This window comes from Rhopalosiphum padi, chromosome 2, assembly GCF_020882245.1.
Source record: "Rhopalosiphum padi isolate XX-2018 chromosome 2, ASM2088224v1, whole genome shotgun sequence".
NCBI lineage: Eukaryota > Metazoa > Arthropoda > Insecta > Hemiptera > Aphididae > Rhopalosiphum > Rhopalosiphum padi.
In genome coordinates this window covers 10,489,561-10,512,919 of record NC_083598.1, presented here as the reverse complement: position 1 = coordinate 10,512,919, position 23,359 = coordinate 10,489,561, and the positions used below count along the sequence as shown (strand labels likewise).

Here is a 23,359-nt window from a genome sequence, read left to right as displayed (position 1 = left end):
ACGACAACAATGTAACATAACTATTAGATATTAATACTATATGTTGTATACCCTGTAACTCCCCAAAAAATGTATCACCAGTGTGATTTATTTTCCAAGTTTCCAACTGGACAATGATCTATATTGATTGTTTTTATAATAAAATAAATGATCAGTTAAATTATATAATAGTACGGGTTACGACCTGAAAAATTCATTAGGCATAGGCCACTGAGATTATATTACAGTAGCTATACGGGTATTATAAAAGAAATCAACAGATTTACATACCCAATTAGGTAGGTTATATACGTTTCCACTGAAAGTGTAATTAGCTTTTCTTTTTCCATCGTAAGTGTACATTTTCCATAAAATGAAATTTTTACCGATACCTTTGATCGGTTTTTAAATCGTTGCTAAATAGGTACGTGTACCTTTTAGAATTTAAAAATAATGTTTATTTTAGATTTTATGAACATTTTCTCAGAAATAAAAACTGTTTTAAAAGCTGTTATATGGTAGGTAAGTTGACATATTACCATACTGGTACTGAAGTAGTGAGTTTCGACTCACAGTACAATTAAAGCAATAAAAAATAACACAAATAAAGTTAATATATTTTTTTAAATATAACATAATAACAATTTATAACGTCGGAATTGTTTTTATTTTCCAATATAATTTTCTCAGAATCTAAAATAAACATTATTGTAAAATTAATGAAAAATTATAATACATGACGCATTAATGATATTTAAATTGTTTTTTGTAAAGACGTAAAAAAGGTCAATACCTTATTTCATGGAAATCGACAAACATCAATTTGACAGAAACGGGTATTCATTAAATTATGAAAAAATTTAGAAGTTTACTGGACCAGCATATTAAGTTAAGAAAATATAAATTACAATACAACTTGATAACGATAATTAATATGTTATAAGTAATGAAATAATGAAAAAAGAAAATTATTATTAAATAAGCTTATAATTAATTGGTAGATAGCACAAAATATAACAGATTTTGGTCCGTAATGTTTTGTAGGTTTAGTTACCCTTTTTACTGCATTAAAGATAACACGATGAAAGACTGCAGCAGTGACTCGCGGACCATGGAAACTACGACAATGTTTATTAAATATTCTCTGTTGTGCATTTTAATTTTTGAATGCTACAAAATAAATGTGGAAACCAAAATTCCGTATGTAAATTCTAATCACATGCTGTGTTGTCTTTTCGCACGTCATCGTCCAATATAAAATATTTTAAAATAGAGTCTAACCTACATCAGTTAAATGTTTACAAACAATTATAAAATCCGTAGTTGATCATAATTTACTGTACTAAACGAAGGATATTATATTGTATTGTGTGATGCCCGGGCCGGTGACGTAACGTGGCTATTTTTAATTATTCTTTTTATGTATTGTTACTGAAGTATGAGCACCAAACTCTAGGTATAATAATAATATTATGTTATGTTATATATATTTTTTAAGATAAATAATTATTATATTACTAGTATAGTAAATTTCAATACAAAAACAACACATGGCATGTGCTTCTCAAATTTAATATCAGGTGACTTACAATATGACATAATATAAATGTATAATATGTGTGTTTACAGAAACTGTTTCAAACAAAAGATTTATTTTTAATGTTTTATTAAAATAAAATTAGAACTTAACTTATGTATAAGGTACTTAAATAATTAAATTGTTCAAATTCTTATAAGCAACATGTATATTATATACATGTGGAAAAAATCTTCAGTTAATCATTGCAGTTTATATTCTCCTCTAAAAATTGAATACTTTTGAAATATATTTATACGCCGAGTGTTATTTGTATTTAAAATAAGACTTATTCAAATATTTTTTAATATTATGTTAACATGACTATTATGACTAAATACTTTTAAAAAGTATTCAAAATACATATTTTACGAATACTTTTTTTAGATATAGATACCTATAGATATCCTAAGAAACTAGGAGCATCTTATGAAAACTTAATAAAATCGTATAAATTTGATATTGAAATATTTGTACATTAATTAAAATTATAGATACCTATAGGTACTTAAACTTATTTATAAAAATTAAATCAATATTTTTATTTTGTTATATACCTTCTATTCGTACATATTTCGATTCTTGTGGTTATTAAGTTCGTAAAATCATAAATGTATAAGCAATCATCGAATGTAAAATTTCCCATCTCAAAACAGTTACTTGTTTTACGAAATTATAATATACCTATATAGATATATTTGTATGTCAGAAATAAGTAAAAATATAGTAAAATTTATTATCAAATAAAATAATATAGATTTGACTTACGCTTGTCTTTGTTTGTCCGATATAAAAACGTATTTCAATTAATTATCAAGAATCATAGGTAAAGACGAATGATTATCAAATATTTTATATACCTATAAGTACACAGGGTAAACAGATAGGCAATAGCTTTTCAAATTAAATTAAAATTATTACACAACCATGTATATTAAGTATTACCGAATCATGTTTGGATCATTTAGAACGTTGTACGATTGTAATAGAATAGTCGGAAAAAAATAAAGAAAGATTATTTAAGTGTAATAGTTGAAAAACTTACAAAACGAATTTTCAATAAGATTTTCTTTCAAACAATGTCAGAAAAAACGATAACGGAAGCGCTATCTAGGTTATTATTAGCACTGGTGCGCAAACAACAGTTGCCGCCCGCTTTCGTCGCTAGATGGCGTCGGTAAATACGATTTTTTTTCAAATATCCGACAAATTTGCTAAACCAGTAGTTCCTAAACGTTTTTGGTTCACGTATTCCTAAAACTAAAAAAATTTAAAATTGTGCTTCCCTCAAATAAATGAAAAGAACATTTTTCATTAGTATATTTTATACTATAGTACAATATCAATACTTTCATCGCGTCTCACAGTTTGGGAACAGTTGTGCTAATCGATGAAGTTTACGAATAATATCGCGTACCTATACCCTACTCAAAGCTGAAACTCAGTTGCTTTTCCGTAAATAAATTATCAGAATATTATAGTAGGGTTTATTAAATTATTTTTAAAAAATAAATTTCTTTACAGATGTGTACCTCTTTGGCAGAAAACGTTATTGACAGCAGCTGATGTACCCGTTGAGAAGTTAATCTGGTTCGACAGAAAATAAATGTCTGTTTCCTGTTTAGTCAGTGATGTAGGCGTAGGCGTACAAAAATAAGTGTAAATAAAATAAATAAATAGAAAAAAAACAATATTCATAAATTAATAAATGATATTATATTTTATTTTTTATTCACATAATCGTGTAAGTAGTTGGTACCTAGTTATTAAAAGATGACGTATTATCATAGGCGTAAATTGGGGTGCTTAGGGGGGCTTATCCCTCCTACATTTTTTAAAATTTTTCAAGAAATTTAAGGTTATTTATTAGAGCCTAGAGGAAATTATAATAAAATGTATAAAACGTAATTCCTAATCAGGATATCCGATAGGTATTAGGTAAGTGTTATATTATGTGAATATTTAAGCTTCATGTATGAATTTTGTATTGTGCATTTATAATAGAATTAAAATGATTGAGCTATTTTGCATCATTAGGCAGAAGTTTCAGGTTAGAACCGTTCCGAAAAAGACCGATTTGGACCGAAACGTCTGAAACCATTAATAATTTTTCATATGAACCGATATCAAAATTGAAAACCATATTTTAATGTACCTTGTACCTACAGATGTTTTTGGTTCTTATGGTTCTTTTGAGTACCTACCAAAATCCAATAAATCCTATATTCCTATCTAATTATAATGATAGTGAATAATAGTAATAACTAATAATAATATCGTAAATCTGCAAATTAAGTTTATCAATTATAGAAATATTATTAGGTAGGTATTCATCATTGCTGCGATTAGAATGCGTTACGGTTTTACTAAGCTTTTTCGCTACATTTATAAAGTATTATATATTATATGCTGTACCTATATAGAGTAGTAGGAGTATGATAGAGGGTTAATTTTTCATCGACATTTACTTAGGAGACAGTTGCCGCTTTGCCGGTAAGCACTACTGAGCTGTATACATTTATAACTTGGTACCTATACAATAGTATTTAAAATACAACTACTTATAAATAAATCTACAAAAAATCGTCAAAAAAGATTTGAGTACAGGTCCATTTCGCCAAAATTTGAACATGAAAAGGCTATAAAATAAAAAATATTCATACCTACCTAATTTTTGGTATTTTTTCAGATTTTTGATTCTGAGCGAATGCATGTATTGATTTTCATATATTTTTTTATTTTTCTGTTTGAGTACATGAGTATAATTTGTTGATAAAATGCTTCAATTTTCAAAAAAAAAAAATGGGATGGTTTTAAGTATCTATCAAATTAGATCTAGTTTGCTCTTAAGAGATTTAAGTATAAACTAATTATAAGGAACTTGGCATCAAATGTTTAAGCCTTAGCTAAAACATGCAAAATTTCATACATTTTCAACACCAAAACAGTTAGTGAGATTTTTCTAATTTTAACAAATTTTATTAAAATGTTTATAAAATAACTGTACCTGTGTATTATGAATATTTTTATATTTACAGTTTACACAAACTTTGTAATACTGTGAATGAATCTGTTACATAATATATATTAAATATCTATTTGTATCTACCTTTTTGTTATGGATTTGAGGAATCATATTATAATTAGAAATATTTTGTTTATTTGAGGCACTTTTTTTAATTATGACAATACTTTATAGAAAAGTATATCATTCATCATCAATGTTCAGTTTGAAATAAAATAAAATTGTTATGTTTTAAGGTAATGTAAAGCATATATTATATTTATTTAATTGTAATAGGTGTACATTACATGATAATAAATAATCAGATGCTATAATATAGAATTAGTGGATACAATATTACCATAACAAAATGTGTCTACAACTCAAACAAAACATGTTGATAACTTTTTGAGCCGTGATAAAGTAACTAAGCCACTAAAGTCTAAGAGTATACATTTTAAACATTAACTCTACTTCTTGATAGTAATATAAAATTATCAGCGTGAAAAATATATAAAATTCAAAAAAATACGTACAAAAATAAAGTAACTTGGACAATAATATTATATATAAAAATATTGATTTGATCATCTATAATTTATAATTTAATAAAAATGGACGGATTATTTAACAGAATTACTCCTTAATTAAACGATTCAACGAAAAAAAAATATACAAAAAAAGGTCATACATAACATATATACTTAATTACACATTGTTAAATTGATCTAAATTTGTAGAATATATATATATTGTATATATACATACAGTATCAAGGTTTATTATTGTATAATTAATATATTGTATTGTATTATCAGTAAAATCTTAAAATTAAAAATAATAAATGGACGGATAATTTGAATTTCACAATATTATCAAGTACAGGTTATAAATAATACACAGCATTCAAAATATTAATTTTTAAATAAATGATTAAACAATAATATAATTTGATAAAATAAAAAAGTATACAATAAAGGTCATATATAAAATAAATATTTTTTAGACACATTGTTAAATTGATCTAAACTTGTAGAAATACACTTACAGTATTATTATGGTAATGTATTTTATCATTGTTGTCTTATGTATTATCAGTAAAATCTTAAAAACTAATAAATGGACGGATCATTTTAATTTTAAAATTATCAAGTGCAGGCAATAAATAATGCACAGCATTTTATGATTGAGATTCTACCAATGATCACAATATGATGATTAACGAGCAATCAAAACAATAAATGATGCCCATAAGATTCTTACATAATTTAAAAAAAATAATTGAACACAATAAGTCTATAACCAAGCGTGAATAAAAATTATAGATAATAACATAGTTATAATTCCCAATGGTAATGATATAGTACCAGATGCACGACAGTCAACAAGACGACGTGCTCGCATGAAATTTGGTCCTAACCACTCAGAGTAATGTCTTAATGAACTATCGATAGATGCAAGCTGTTGGGTAGCATCTTGGAAGATCAGATCACTGTATGGTTCTGGTGATGTAAACATGCTAAAACTGAAACAAATTTATCATAGGTATTTTATATTAGTCAAAGATAAAGATTATAAAAAACTTACGTAAACTCATCCATAGTTTTTCTGCCATATAACTGCTGGGCAGCCATAAACAGGTTGGTGAATGCCATGACTTCAGTATGATTGTACGCATTACCACCACGAGTTATAACAGCATTAGCTTTAACTTTACCCATGCTACATCTCTTGTAATCATCAATTGATGTTCTAGTACCTGTGGAAAATAAAATAAACATTATATTGTTAAATGATATTAATGGTAGGTAGTACATATTTTAATTAATAGCATTGTTTGTTATATTGTTCTATTCTAATATTTATTTAATATAGGTAACATCTGATCTTTCTCGAATTCCTGATACAACATTAAGTAGGATTGACATCAAGAAGTAAGTTGAAACAATTATGTTTTATTGAGTCATTTTGTTACAGCAAAATGTAATTACATACAAGGTTAAATTAGAGAAGAGAGGTCTCTTTTATGATAATGCTTAAATAATTGAGGTTTATTAAAATAATGTTCCTTTTGAATATCTAAATTAAATTGTTTTTAACATAGGTATTTACTATTTAGTTAAATCTCCATGCAGAAAATGTAAGTATTCAATAAATATTGAACTTTTAATTATGGTTTTATAATAGTTCAAGATCGTTGTAGTTGTAACACATTTATAATAACACATTAATTTGTTATTTTTGGAATAATTTAAATTATACTAGAATTGATATCGTAATAAATCATAAAACAACTGTTAGATTTATGTGACTGTTTAAAACTTAAATATCTATAATTATAAAAAAAGTATAATACAAATGTTCATTTGTATAAAATTAAATATTATAAAAGAGAACAATTTAATTTTGATAATAAATATAGTGGTTATACTAATATATAGAGTACATTGTATAGAAATACCAATACCATGCTATATTACTATGAATTAATTAAAATAAAATTCCTTATATACATTTTTTTTTAACTAGTATGGTACTGATTATATTAAATAATAAATATTATTACTGAAAAGGTATTTTCCATATTAAAACTAAGAATGGCATAATATTAAAAGTTTAAGTAAATATCATGATATTTGCCAATATATTTTATGATCAATATATAAGATACATTTATATACAATTTTAAAATTACAAAGATCAAATTTAAGTCAGAAAAAATGATTACTTGAAAAAAAACCACAAAATAATTTAAGTGAATAAACTGCAAAAAAATAATAGAAACAAAAATCCTTATGAGTACATATAGTTATATAATAAATAATACGATATCTTATAACTAAATATTTTGTTGAGTATACTGTAACAAACATAGAAAAATTTTTATTTTTAGAAATAACTATCCCAGTTACTAAGTGTATAGTATAAGTCTGGCAGTACTTAATTTTGAATACTGAATTACCCATTTAAATGAACTTATATGGAATTTTTTCATGCAATTTATTAAATTTAATAAATAATAATTATAATAATAAAAAAAATATATATTATATCTTAGTAAACATTTGTAAAATGTGTTTAGTCAATGGGCTTTTTTCATGGCTATTTATTCTGTGATTCACTATAAATATTTTATTCACCCAAAACTTAAAAAAATAAATATAACCCTAGAAGCCTAGAATACAAATAATCTAAAAGTACTCTTTTATACCTAGATATATATTTTTTAAATTAAAAACAAATTTAGATAACACACTGAATCAACACTAACAATCAACTAGACTGTCATAGATATTCTACCTTTATTTTAATACAAGGAAACTTACCATCAGGACACAGAAGTTCAAAATCATAACTTAAAGTATTCCTTGCCCACCACTGCTTGCGTTTTCCATCTACATTCTCGTACACTGTGGTATGTTTGACAAAAGCTACATTTCCACCACCTTCGACCAAACACCTTAAAGCTCCTGTATAGAAGAAAAATATGATTTATATATTAATTACTTTAACAAAATTAATAATTTTCTAAGCAGCTTTACCTGTGTAGCCATAAAAGTCTTCGGTAGCATCGCGTTTACAGTATCGATAACTACCACCTCTACATAGATGACAAAGGTTATCATAAGGTAAACCTGGGTTATATTCATTACTCAATGCACCAGGAACACAAGATTTACTAAAGTATTCGGAAGCAGCTTGTATTGAGTCACATCCATAACTTCGTATCCAACCATTACTCAACAAAAATGCCATTGGTATTATCCATCCCCCACCAGAATATAAGCCTGGGTGACATGTCATTTTTCCTAAAATTGTAGGCAAAATATAAGAATATAATATTTGTTTAAATTTAATTTTAGTAAATTTAAATTAAACCTTTTAAATATGTTAATTCAGTACTAGGATCCTCTTCTTTAGCGACCGCCACAACATAATATTCTGGTTCGGGTAAATCATACATTTCAGTGATAAATGGTATTTCATCATAATGCAATCCAGCAGTATAAATATCACCAGCATCCATCACTGCGACATCTGCATTTCTATTAACACAACATACTATTAATGTGACTCATTTTTTATAAATAATGTTTTAAGCAATTACAATTTAATTTTAACTTACCCATTTCTAATAGCTTGCATACAATGCACTTGACTGTAACCTCGGAAACAATGTAATTCAGGAACCAAAAGTTGAACTTTTAGTGCTAACTATTGTAAAAAAAAAGAAAATTAATAACAAATTAGTAAAAAATAATAATTTATACTTTTAATCAATATATTGACCTTCATTTTAGAACATTTCTCCATTTCCGGTTCAGATGTTACACAAAGTGTCATTTTGGCAACAGGACAATAACGTACTCCGAGTACAACATCCATAGCATTTCCTAAATAACTTGTATATGTTTGTTGGGCTTCTTCTAAGGGTCTTAAGCCTCTTGTTGAATCCTATAACATTTAATATTTATAATTGTTATAATTTTTTGAATAGCATACATTTTTAATTTCCCTATTTTGAATATATAAAAATTGAAATTACGACAAACGGTTTATGAGTTATAACATACGTATCTACCTGTAAAGCAATGGTGAGCAAAGTGAAGTGATATGGAGATACTCCACAAAATGTTGGCCTACTATTCGATTCAACTGAACTTTAAATACTTATAACTCATAATCTATTCATACAAATTTCAATTTTTATGTATGAAATACTTCGAAAAATATTCTGCTTTTAATAGTTTTTCAAATAATGATTAATGTTTGACATAAGAATCACTCAGTATAAAAATAAAACATAATCAAACCAAATTATGTTTGGAGGCTTTTAAAATAATTTTAAATTACCTGCAACAAAAGATTGTGGTGATTGTCATAAGCTGAAGAATCAAATAAATAAAAGCTTTTGTTTAAATTGTTGTTAATTTGAGACTGAGGTTGATTGAATCCTCCTATCCAGTTGATGTCTGGAGTTGTTGTGAACAGTTGTGTGGATTTCGGTTTACCATATAATTCAACTACTTTCTAATAAAATAAAAATTAAGTTATAAGTTATAAATAATAGTTAAAATTTGTATTAGTTAAGTATGTATACTATCACAGTTAATCAAAATTTACCAAATACAAAATGGAAGTTATAGTATTTTAGGCTTTTCTTAAAATAATACAACAATATTTTTGTTTTTAGCCTTTTTTAATGTCTGTTTTTTTTAACAGTTTAATATATTTCTATCATGCAAATTATTTGATGGTAGAAAATACCTGTAGCCATTTTTGGTATGAATTACGAGTAGAAGAAGATCTTGCAGATGTCGTCATAATAGCATCAGTAGGTACTGGCCCCCAATTACAGTTTCTGAATTCACTAATTGGACGCCGTGAACCATCTACGCACAAGAGTTCTAAATCTTCTTCTTTGGTTTTACCTAAATTTATAATCAATAAAAATTATTTAACTTATTTAATAGAGAAGAAGAAATTTACTCTGTTTAAATAATTACAATAATAAATAGAATGATCAATTATATCTTATATCTTACTAAATAATGATGGATCCTTTATCATTTCCAATACAGTTGTGTGTCGTAAAAATGCAATATCACCAGCTTCAATCAAACATCTGAATGCTCCCTCATCACCAGCATATGGATCGTTTGATGTACATTTTTGGCCAGAAACTTTGCTGGCGCATAAAATACACAAGCGGTCAGAATTATCACCTAAAAAAAAGTTAAAAGTTAATAAATAAGTTTGTTTTTATGTTTGTAAAAGAAGAAGAAAGAATAAAAGTGTATATTATGTTCAATATATTATTTCTTATTTACTAATGATATTATGACCTTTTAACCTTATTTAACAACACATCATATTTTTCAGTCATTATGATTTATGACAATTAACAATTATATACATACTTACATATATATATATATATTATATTTTGAATTGTAACAAGATTAAATATAAAAATGAATTACCCATTGGATTGTATTTGTCAAGTAATGAATTTACAGCACAACTGTGACCAAAGAATTCTATAGTAGTTTTCACATGGTTATTACAATCAAAAATGTTCATATAACCCTTAGAAATAAGCTGGAAATAAAAAAAATCAAATAATATTACAACACATATCAAACAATTTTAAATAATAGTTTATCTTACAGTATTTATTGGTATATTCCATCCAGCTTGAGTACCAACTCCAGCAAAACAAGCTTTTTTACCCTTCAAATTTCCAAGGTTATACACGTCATTTAAAGTATTTTTTTTTATTAAAGCAACTGAGTAATATTCAGTAGACCCATCTGAAAACAAAATATAATAATATCTTGTAGGTAATTAAATGTCTAAACACTGTAAAACATTTAAATCAATATATTTAATACCTTCAAATAGTTGTTGCATTAATGGTATCAAACTATTATATCGACCACCAACAAATACTTCTCCAGCGTCTAAACTCAAAATATCTGCTGCATTGTTATCTAACTTCATCATACAGTCATCTCTATTGAGCCCCTATACATTTTTAAATAAATAAATAAATATTTGTATTGCATTATATATTATCTAAATTTACATCAACCTAAAAAAGTATGGATTACTATGGTAAACAATTAACAAGAAAATCTCTACAATATTTATAATAAAATTAAATTTTTAAGGTATGTATTTTTATTTTTTCAAACAGATTTAGTTTCAGGACAATTTTATTAAATTTATATTCACAATATAAAAATTATTATTACTTTATAACTGCTTCTGTTATTAATATGCATGTGAATATACAAACATATCTATTTGATATATAAATATTAAATACTATGATGTATAACATATACTTTTAGATAATTTCTCAAGATTTTCAAATACAATGTTTATGGTAGAGGTTCCTAAATTGTAAATTACAATTTACTATAGACTCTGGGTATGTTGTACTTATATAATATACTTCTATAATTTTATAAGATGTATTAAAAATTGTATTTTACTGTTCCATATACTACAAATATGAAAATACTGAAAAATATTTTTAATTTAGAAATAAAATAATTTTAGCTCAAAAATAAGATTATTGAACATAATTATTTTTAATGAAAACTATTAAATACAATATTGTTGATAAAATAATTTTACAATAAATTTACTATTGTATGACTATAATCATTATAAATTAGTTTGTCATTGAATATTATTTTAAGCATTTTCAAAACATAGTCATTATGATTATAATTGTTTTCGTGATATATGTATGAATATTTGTACCAGAGTATTTAAGACTTTTTGATTTGATTTTATACATTTTTTCTATAGATTAAATAATTATAATAAATTAGGTAGAAACCCACTGCATAAATAATGTTCAAAGTAGTCTACTAAAAATAATTTTAGTACAAGGTAATTTATCAAACTTAGAATTTTTCTTTAATAGTCTAACTGATATAAGAAATATTATTATTTATTTATTACATAATATTAGATCTTCTAGAATTCAGTATATTCTGAGAAAGCAACAACATTGACCAAAGAAGTTTGGAATTCAGATGCAAGTACTGAAGTAGCAAAATATACTATTTGACAGTATTCAATAGATAATTACTTTGAAATGTATTTAAAATACATATTCAAATTTAATACTCATTAAAAATAGTGTAAGATTACAGATTAATTAACATTTTTTAAATTTATTTTTTTTATTAGAAATATGTTTTTCTATTTAATATAATTTTATTAAAAATAGTAAATATAAATTGAAAAATATAGTATTTGAAAATTAGAAGATATTTGATTTTATATACAATTACTTAAAGCAGTGTTTTTCAATCTTTGTGTTATGGAGACATATTATTAAAATAAATCATATTTTGCGACGCACAATAATAAAATAAGAATAATGGGTAATATTTAACATATATTAGTTTTTGTGAATTGTGTCAAAAATGCTTGTACATTTTGTCTCATTTAATACTTTGTGACACATTTGGACATATTCAGCGACATACCGGTTGAGACACAATGACTTAAAGAATGTATTTAAAATACTATTTTTAAGTAGGAAGGTAGGTATTCACTTTTTTCAGAAACATTTAAAATAGATATGTGTTTGAATACTTGTAGAGTATTTTAATTGGAACTTTTACTCGAGTAGTTAACAAAACTTTTAACTTACTGTAGCGTCTGTAGGTACTTATAATTTGTCCAAAACTTAATATTTACCTGTTTGCAAATAAGTTCCATGAAATCTTTGGGGTTAAATCTCTGTCTGTCTCTATTGACAGCTGCAGATAAATTTAAACATTTTGATTGTTCTTGGACATTTAGTGTACACCAAGTGATACGATTAGTTTTATCGTTTTGTAAATCTGATATGTACCCTGTAAGTGATTTAAATTAAAATTATGAAAATTATTGACGGGTACTAATGTTGTTGCCATTATATATTTTAAGAATTAGAAGATACCATTTTGTACCTATATAAAAATTCTAAAAATTAGTAATTGAATAAATGCAAAAAAATATATCCAATTATTAATTTATAAAAGGAAAAAATGAGGGTGTGATATTTCTATTATATTACAAATATTATTACTTACCAAATACGAATACAATATTCGCCAAAACTAGACAAACAGTCAAAAAGGAAATGAAATTGTTGGATGTCTTCATGATGTATTTTCGTGGTGGTTAGGAAATGTCGATTTAATACATGACAACCAAAGGGTGTACTAAACAACTACTGAATTATGATAATTTAAGAATTTCAGGAAAGTTCAAGTTGAGAACATATTTTTTAAATCAAGTTCACGTCTATTCATTTAGTCACAGTGCTCACTACTCACTGCCCACTAGTCGATGGTCGTACACTGGTACACTGAACAGTGAACACTCGTAGAAAAACAATAAAATATAAAAAATTAAGGATAGGTATAACACTACCTAAAGACATGAGTAATAGAGTATAGACAAATGAACAATTTATTATTGCTGTAAACAAATACCTAACAGAATGATAACCGCCACAAGTGGGCGCAGCAAGTAGCCCTGCCCGTAATTGCTGTCATGGACGAAAAAATTAAACATCGTGATTGATAACGTCTGCCGACAACGCGGTACGAATAATTGCGATAAAGATAATGTTCATTTCATTGATATATGATAATTAATATTATTTGATGGTAATTGCTAATAGTCTACTGTCTGATTTAGAAGTTATTGTTTATTACAATAATATATTATAGTAAGAGAAAAGAAAAGAGATATTTTTAGCTATCGAACTCTAAAAGGAATATTACGTATTTGTAAGTATTTTAATTTACATAAATTCTAAAAAATCTATATTTCTACGATGTATATATATTATTATTATATATTATAAAACTTAAATATTATAAAACAATTATAATTAGTTAACATGTATTTGTTGTTTGTCACAGAACAGTTATTCTAATGTCAGTCACGATGTTTGGGACTTGCCATAAGCTACTGAAAGGTAAATGTTTTAAATAGTATTTTAATAATTGATTCAGTGTCTATAAAGTAAATTGAAATTTATGTTTTCATTTACTTTAGTTATTAAATTGTGTGTACGGGTTTAATTTAGGTAGTTCATTTAAATATTTATGCGTTTATTCTTATGTTCATGTATTCACATTTGTTATAATCATTGCCTTTTTCCTCTGTGGTCTGGGACTGGTGATAAGTTCAATTATTTTTTTTCCAGCTTAAAATATTCTCAACATTTTTGTCTAAAAAGAATCACATTCATTTTTAAAAATGACTTCCAAGTTCAGACAGAGTTTCAAAGTTGTCGACAAAGCTCTTTTACGCTGGTTCCCAGGCCACATGGGGAAAGGCATGAAACAAATGCAGCAAAAATTGAAATCAGTTGATTGTATCATTGAAGTCCATGATGCCCGAATACCACTTTCTGGCCGCAATCCAGATTTTAAATACTCTATTTCCGGACTGAAACCTCACATTTTAATATTGAACAAAATGGATTTAGCTGATTTAAATTATAAGCAAAAAGTTGAAGAGAAAATTATGCGTGAACAGAAAATATCAAAAATTATATACACAAACTGTAAAAATTCTTTATGTCCAGGTGTAAAACAAATTATGCCCACTGCATTAAGTTTAATAAAAGGATCAAATAGATATAACCGTTCAGAAAATATTGATTCTCGAATAATGGTTATTGGTGTGCCTAATGTGGGAAAATCATCTTTAATTAATTCTATTAGAAATACAATTCTTGGAAAAAAAAGTGCTGCTCCTGTTGGAGCAGTAGCAGGTATTACTAGAGCAGTCCAAAATCAAATTAAAGTGAGTCATGACCCATTAGTTTATGTTCTTGATACTCCAGGAGTAGTTTCTCCAACGATTAAGAATGTTGAAACTGGATTAAAACTTGCATTGTGTGCGACTCTACAAGATCATCTTGTTGGTGAAGAGATAATTGCAGACTATTTATTATATTGGTTTAATAAAAATAACCATTTTGATTATGTTTCATACTTAAATTGTGATGAACCTACTGATGATATACGAATTGTGCTAGCAAAAGCTGCAATTCATCGCAAGTCTAGTATCAAGTATCTAAACTTTGATGGGTCATATATTTATCGACCTGACATGCAAGGAATGGCTAGAAATTTTTTAAATGCATTTCGTACAGGAGTATTTGGAAAAGTACTTTTAGATAATGATTTATTGTAAAATAAAAAATACAAATAAATGAACATATTTACATTTATCAATGAAATTTTTTTTGTGTTTAGAAAAAGAAAATATAACTAAAAACATATAATTTCTTTGTGCGTTAGTTTTAACAGTTTATTATAATTGTATATATTTTTATTTTAAAATGTTTACTATAATTATATATAGTATGAAATCTGTTAAATATATTAAAATCTTAAAGATAAAGTTGATTTTTAATTTTAGTAAGTTGAACATGAAATCATTCTTAATCTGGTAACTTTTAATCTGCTTATTGAAATTATATTTAAAGATTCGACGAGGGACATTGCTTGGCTGCTTTCCCAACTTATAAGTCTTGAAATAAATTCAACCTTTCAGTGTAAATACAATTTTTTACGATATTTTTTCTGACAATTAGCTTAAATTATTAATAACTAATAATTTTTTGTTTATCTTATTAATATATATTTTAATTTTCTTTAATTTATACAATATCATCTAAAACTATAGTAGTATAATTTTACTGAAGAAAATCAAATGTTAAATGTTATAGTTTATACATTTATAAAAAAATCTATTATGATATTCATAATACACTCGAAAACCGAATACGTTTTTCTTCCCATTTTTATAAAAAGTATATTGTCTCTAAAAATAACTTAACAGTAAATTATAATCAAAAGGTATGCAAGAAAAAAAAAATTTTTTTCAGTAATATATACAAAAACGAAAGTTATTAGCACATTGCAGGAATGGCCTATTATAATATTATCATTAATATATAAACGTAAATTAAGTGTATAGATTCAAAATATTTTTTAAAAGAAAAATGTAAAATGTAAAAATAAATTTTAGATGTTTCAATTTACTAATTCGATCAATAACTTTAAGTGATAACTTAAAATTAATAATAGATTATTTTATGTTTTTTTACTAGGTAATGTCGATGAAAATTGAATTAAGTATTTACGTATTTATTTATAAAATTACTATAAATTCTGAAATATGCACGTAAAAGTGACGTAATTAGGAATTTTTCTTAAAGGGGGGGATTACATTTATTTTTATTAGAACACTGTAAACTTTATAACTTCAAAACAAAAAAAAAACCTTAAACTCTATTAAAACACAATTATTTATTATTGTATAGTTGGATTACTATTAAATTATAAATGTTGAAATATATTAGTAGAATAAGGCTCCGTAAGATCTATAGGGGGATATATATATATGAGGCGGCATCACCCCAGTACGGCAGTACCCCACTTAATTACCCCCATGGTAGGTATATATTATTATACACATATCGCTTATTTACGTGTACAAGCTATACTATAGTCTATCTATCTAAGTATTCTAAGTAATTAGGTTATTCCATGCGAATATTAAAGATAGGTACATTAAGTATTAGGAATACTTTTATTAATAGCGTAATAAATTATGTCTTACAATAACTACCTAGGTATAATAATGATTTTATATATCTAATTTGCATATTTGTATGTTCCTACTATTATATATTTAAATAAATTATTGTTCAAGTCGCGTTTTGATTTAATTTTCAAAACAATTGTTCTAATTCTTTTGAAACTGATTAAACTGAACATTAATATTATAATATAACCATTTCTGCGTTATAATTTTATTCTGTTGGAAATTTATTTCTTAAAGGAACATATATCGTAAATTAATAATCTAATAAATCTTAACTTTTGTCATAATATTTTATTTAGATTTAAAAAAAAAAATGTATTAAGTTGAATAATTTATAATACCTACAAAATATAAAATTGTGTTTATTTATAAGTTATTAGTGTTATTACCATAGACTGAGTGGTACACATGTATTAAATAATAAAAAAATAAATATTGAGATAGGTATGTTATATTATTATGTTATTAGTCAAACAATGATTATTTTATCTTTCGTTACTTGTCTCGTGATTTTATTGTTATTGATTACTGATTTGTATGTAATATAAGCACTGTACTTACGTTTATTTATTCAGGGATAAGTATCGGAGTAAGCACGAGGAATATGGGTAGGTTCCGAACAAACAGATTTAACCCATGGACAAATTTGCAAAAAAACACTGATAAAAAAAAAACGAAAGTTGTAAACGAAGATGTGCAGGCGTTTAAAAGTGAGGTACTAATATAGACCATATTTGTTAAAATACCTACATGCTGTGTATAATATAGTTTTACGCGGGTTAATTTTTTTTTCATTACACATAAAAATAATCTTTTATTTTATTCGCTGTATTACTAATTTCATTAAATTGTTTGTTGTCAAGCATTTGGTTAACATACCTAACCCGTACGAAAAGGAAAAACGGTCGTGCATTCTCTGCAAAATGAATATTGTTCCGGACTACAAGAACACCAGGATGTTATCGCAGTTTATATCCCGTTTTACTGGCCGTATTTACGGTAGACACATTACAGGTCTTTGCCGGCACAAACAAGAGCATGTTGAAAAAGAAATTAAAAAATCTAGGGAAGCCGGTTAGTACTTATTACCTACTTTATGGATCCTGCACCCCCCAGCGTTATTCCGTATTTGTTTCATTGTAAATAATTATACGCGTGTTAGGTATTTATTTTAATTTTATTTCTCTCGTATTTTAATATTATTACACCGAATTTTCAGTCGACGGTCATAGGTACAAATATTTAACGGGGCTCGTGCAATTATTTTTGTACTTAGTAAACCCACGTTTGCTGTATGTCTCTTTTTTTTTCCAATTTTTAACCAATGTCAAGGCAGATACTGATGTATCATAAACTAATTATTTATGTAATAAATTCAATAATTTATATACAACGTTTAGTTTGAGTATAGACATTGACTGTATCTAATTTTTAACGTGATTTTTATAGTTTTATTATTTTGGTTTCAGGTTTGATGCCGTTTTATTTTAGAAATCCAGAATTTAGCCACGATCCTAAACTATTTGACCCTGACAATCCTTTTAGACCTCATAGTTATTAGTGTTATCAAATCATTTTAAAATTAATGTTGTATATTAAAAATAAATTGTTCAGTTCATAATAATAAAATGTAGATGTGAATTTTATATGCAAATATAAAATGTGATTTAGTTTATGAATATCATATCTTTTTTTTCATGCAAAGTGTCTAGATTACTTATCTGTCTTATCTACATGGTTACAATTAAACAACTAAACATATATTTATCCTAAAACTATATACAAATAGGTATGTACAATATATATTATATATTACAGTATATGGTACAGATATGTACAATGTACTATATAATATAGATGGTGTATAGTAAAATTAAAAATATATAATTTAAAATCTTAGTTTGTTACTTAGCGAAATGTTTAAAGTCATACATGAAGATCTGTCATATTATAATATATGTACATAGGAACTATTTGTCTACTTTTTATTTTTTTATATTTTTATTAGTGCCAACATTTATCATAGCACAATAATTTAATGATAAATTGTAGATAATTATGTAAATATACATATATATAATAATAATATTGAAACAGAATTAGTGATATAAAATAATAAATAATAATAAAATGTGTAATGTTAGAATATATATTATATCAAAGGTCAGTTTTAAATGAACTGGTGCAGTAATAACCTTATTTACCGAAATTACGGTAATAATACCTAATTAAAAAGAACTGTAATAAATATATATACATTTTGACTGGCATTATTGTGGACAGAAGAGTTAGTTAATATAAAAAAGAATGTCTTAATAATTCTTATGCTTCTATTTTATTTTTAAATTAAAATGATTTATCCAGTTATGAAATAAACAAATAAAAATTGTTAACTAGGGCAGGTGTCTTTAACCCACGAGTCACGACCAAATGTAAACGGCCACTTTGTACGATGAAAATAATTTGATAATAATTGGTAAAGGATATTTTTTACAGTGATAGTAAACCGGTAAAAGTTAATGGATTCCCTTTTTATTGTTTACCAGTGGATAACGAGGAAGAAGAAGTATTCATAAGGAAAATGAAAGTACAATATTTATCAAAACGTCATTGTCTAATGACAGATTCCAATTTTTGAAAGCTATGTGTCAAATTATCTCAATTTTATTAATTAGTCTAGGTAACTAAATAAAAAAAGTTAAACTCATTTTTAAATACTTATGATACCATAAATAAATGAATTTATAGTAATAAAAAAAAAACTCTTGTGACACTAACAGGGGAGGGAGGTCATTTAACCTTCCCGTAGTGTAATTCTGCAATCAACTACACCTATGTGATTTGGGAATTAATTCATACGTCCCCAAATAAACTCGGGAATTAATACACTCACATTGATTGTATGCATACAGCACTTTTTATTACAAATGCAGCTCAAGAGATTTTTAAAAAATAATAGGTGGCCTGCTGTTAAAAAAATTTAAAAAGACCCGGGTCTCGAGGGCTCTCATCTAGTGAATTTCGGTGGTTTTATTGATATTTTAATTACAAAGCATATTGAGTATTATATATGAGTATTTTTATACTAAGTTTTAAAATAATTATAACTTGTTTCAAAATAAAATATCAATAAAAACCTCCAAGATGACCTGATAATAATCGTACCTTTAATTTTTTTTAACAGGTCAATATTTACTCTAATTTTAAATATAACAAGAGTAAAATTATTGTGAATGTACAATTTGCAATGTTGTACGTTTGTAAAACGGAGACAACATATTATTCGGACGTGACGAGATTTTAATGAAATTATTTTTCAGAACAGATTTAGGATGGATTGGAGTTGAGAGAATGAGAGTTGAACGGATTTATACCTTGGCCATCCTAATAGTAGTTGGAGGTGTGATCGCTACTACGTTAAGGCGTACGTATCAGGGCTGCTTTTGTCTTTGGAATAAAAGTGTGACAGGAGATATTTTCCTTGCCTGACATAGCGGAAATCATGATGACAATAATTATCAGAGGTATATGCCTCTATACGTGTAGTAGATAGGGAAAATTCAGCACCGCATGGAAGCGTCTATTGGAGCTGCGGAGACGTCTGGCGTTGATCCTCGGTGCCGTGTGCGGTTGCTGTTGACGTCCTCGATCGTCCTTACTATTATCGCTTTCGATTCCGCTGGTGCTTCCTTGATTGGTTATGATTTATAACCAACTAGTTTGTATTAGTAACTATCAGTTTATGTATCACTTTACACAACAACATTACGATATACAATAACCGAATGCGTGTGCAGTCACTAAGAATATATCGAACAAAGATAGGTACTCCGTATTTCCACGATTACGACCTCTGGTTCAGTATAGGGCAAAAGCACCTATTATAATATATTTAATTGGATAGATTTTTAATATTTACATTTTTTATAAATTTAAGCATGTTTTAATTTAAAATAATTTCGATTATTTTTAACCATTAAAAATGTATTCAAAATTGTAAATATTAAAAATCTATCCGGCCAATGCACAGGAAATACTCTTCTTTATAAAATATATAAATATAATACTAGGTAGGTGCTTTTGCCCTAATCTGAACCAAATGGTCGTAATCGTGGAAATACGGAGTATCTTTGTTCCTATATTATGTGGGAGATATAGACAGAGAAAACAAATGCTGAGTAGCGGCCCTTTAAAAAAATACAAAATTGTAAAATTCAGCGTGTTGCATATTGCACATAATAATAACATAGGTACCTACTTCGAGTGGTCAGAAAGTTGTAGAGGAATGGACGAATGAATCCCAAAATATGTTAGTCTGCTACTATATTGTTCAACTAAACTTGTATACTTATAAGTAATCACTACTTACTTAACCAACCAAATTTGAGTTTTTTGTGTTGGAATACTAGGAATAATATTCTATTTCGGAATATGAATTTAAAAATACATATTATTTTCATTTATAAAAGTAAAACAATTTAAATATTCCCAATGATAATAAATAGTAAAAAATAACTTTTTTTTAGCAAAAATGTTGTTTACTATAACGACTTAAAAATGCATAAAATAAATATTTTTATTCAATTGAAACATTGTGCTCTCTGATAAAAGAATCGCCATGATCTAAAGGTTTTTTTATTAAACAGTTTATATCATAATATATTACCTATAAATTTTTTTCAAAACAATAATAAGCTCTCAAATCATAAAAAATAAATTTTTCTATAATATATTCAATCTTCATTCTTCATATAAACTAACTTGTGTGTAGTGACTCTTTCAAAATACTTTATCATTTATAAATTGTTTTACGTTTTTTGAATAAAAATATAAAATTATATTAGTATATTGCTAATGGATAGTATGCGTAGTGTTCTGAAATAATTTTATTTAAATAACTAGAAAACATTGGTTAAAAATTCCATCATTACTGTACCTTCTAAATTCTATTCAATATTATATTATAGGTGTATCCGAAATTCAATAGGAAATGTTGTCATTGACGTTAATGCCTATTGCCTACATTATTATCTACCTAGCTATTTGACGGTAACATACCTATTTATAAAATATAGTCATTATTATAATAACATCTGTCACAATAACACGCGATGTAGGTTAATGAGGTTAATTGGTACCTTCATTTTTTTTGTTTGGAAATTCACATTTATTTTATTGTGTTTTTTCTATTATCAAACACCTAGGTAACATAATATAATATTATAATGTTGATAAGATTAATATTTTAACCTTAGCAGGACATTATCAGCTATAATCTATTTTTTGTATGATAATCTATAAATAATAAATAGTAAAATAGGTTGAATATAATATAGGGACCTGCCTATATAGATAAGGCAGACCATGTATTACAGCCTGCAGGTAATACAAGAAATTATGATGATTAAATATCTACATCATTTCGAACAAATTATATTTTATTATGGCTAAACCATCATAATATACTATGTATAGTAAACCAAAAATTGATTTTTTTGTCCGGGAATGTGGCCAATAGCGAATAGCCTAACAGATTATTTCGAATTGGTGATCGGATTACACAGGTAGTTTCATCCCGGATGAAACTTATGTTGTCATGGATTTTGACCTCGTATATGGATTTTGTCGGTTGAGGTGATAACAATAAAGACGAAATGAATGGGATTACCGTTCGTACAATAAACGAATATGACGGGTTACATCTTAAATCACACAAGAAATTTTCACTCTGACCACGTAGAATCTGGTTGATAAAAATCGTACTCGCCTAGAAAATTGCATCAGACCGAGAATTAATCACAGTAAATCATTACAAATGAATAATCAAATATCAAATTCTGTTATTTAGAGTTTTATTGAGCAATTCGTTACAGATTATTATAAAAACTAATTAAATTTAATATTATACTTAAGTTTAGTATGTGCTATAAATTATAATAACTATGTAGGTACTACATCACTCAAAATTCTCATTGGATGCATCGCCTACGTCACTCTAAATAATACATCTAATAATTTAGAATACATATTGGTACCTACCTAGTACCTACTTACTTTCTACATCAGTGGTGTTGCCAGTGGGGAGGTTGAGGGGGCTGCAGCCCCCCTGAAATATTAAGAACATTTAAAAATTATTTTAATTCTTAACGGTCTATACAAATCGCAACAAAAATCTTAAATTTTATTTTACAAAAATTTATCAGCCCTCCCTGAAAAAAAATCCTGGCTACGCCAGTGTTCTACATAATATATTATATAAATAAAAATCATCTGCGCTACCTACGCACGTATGTGCCTATTATACGGAATCATGTTGTAGAATTTTGGAATTTTATATAACTTGTAGGTAAAATTTTTTAGACGTTTTGTACACAGATTATTATTATTATAGTGTTTGGAATATATCTAGACGCCGCTTCACGTGAACGTAGATAACGTTAGGTTTAGGTACCTAGCTAAAATGCAATAAGGCCAACAGCTAGTAATATCTGATGAGTGACTACCAGAAGCCAACGTATATTGCCTACCATAGCTGACAAGAAAACGACTAGTTAACTGATATTTATACTATACTGTGAGCATATTTAATGAATAAAAGCAATAGAAAGGCTTTAGTAGGTAGGTACATCAAAACCAGCAACAGGAGTACACCT

The 23,359-nt window shown here is 26.3% G+C and overlaps 3 protein-coding genes across 3 annotated transcripts; 2 read left to right on the top strand and 1 right to left on the bottom strand.

The window, feature by feature from the left end:
* Nucleotides 1-4,809: 4,809 nt before the first annotated feature.
* Nucleotides 4,810-13,526, bottom strand: LOC132920055 (transferrin 2). The gene is made up of 15 exons (XM_060982100.1): nucleotides 13,163-13,526; nucleotides 12,786-12,943; nucleotides 10,955-11,087; nucleotides 10,731-10,873; nucleotides 10,544-10,661; nucleotides 10,106-10,285; nucleotides 9,828-9,991; nucleotides 9,414-9,590; nucleotides 8,850-9,014; nucleotides 8,686-8,774; nucleotides 8,439-8,605; nucleotides 8,102-8,368; nucleotides 7,886-8,029; nucleotides 6,147-6,318; nucleotides 4,810-6,084 (listed from the first exon to the last, which is right to left on the bottom strand). Exons 1-15 carry the CDS (start codon nucleotides 13,233-13,235, stop codon nucleotides 5,856-5,858), a joined length of 2,379 nt encoding a protein of 792 aa, XP_060838083.1. The 5' UTR covers nucleotides 13,236-13,526; the 3' UTR covers nucleotides 4,810-5,855.
* A 251-nt stretch (nucleotides 13,527-13,777) lies between these two features.
* Nucleotides 13,778-18,385, top strand: LOC132920057 (small ribosomal subunit protein bS18m). The gene is made up of 5 exons (XM_060982102.1): nucleotides 13,778-13,867; nucleotides 14,003-14,058; nucleotides 17,282-17,421; nucleotides 17,570-17,780; nucleotides 18,176-18,385. Exons 2-5 carry the CDS (start codon nucleotides 14,016-14,018, stop codon nucleotides 18,265-18,267), a joined length of 486 nt encoding a protein of 161 aa, XP_060838085.1. The 5' UTR covers nucleotides 13,778-13,867; nucleotides 14,003-14,015; the 3' UTR covers nucleotides 18,268-18,385.
* On the top strand, nucleotides 13,784-15,497 carry LOC132920056 (mitochondrial GTPase 1). The gene is made up of 3 exons (XM_060982101.1): nucleotides 13,784-13,867; nucleotides 14,003-14,058; nucleotides 14,290-15,497. Exon 3 carries the CDS (start codon nucleotides 14,343-14,345, stop codon nucleotides 15,285-15,287), a length of 945 nt encoding a protein of 314 aa, XP_060838084.1. The 5' UTR covers nucleotides 13,784-13,867; nucleotides 14,003-14,058; nucleotides 14,290-14,342; the 3' UTR covers nucleotides 15,288-15,497.
* Nucleotides 18,386-23,359: the final 4,974 nt, after the last annotated feature.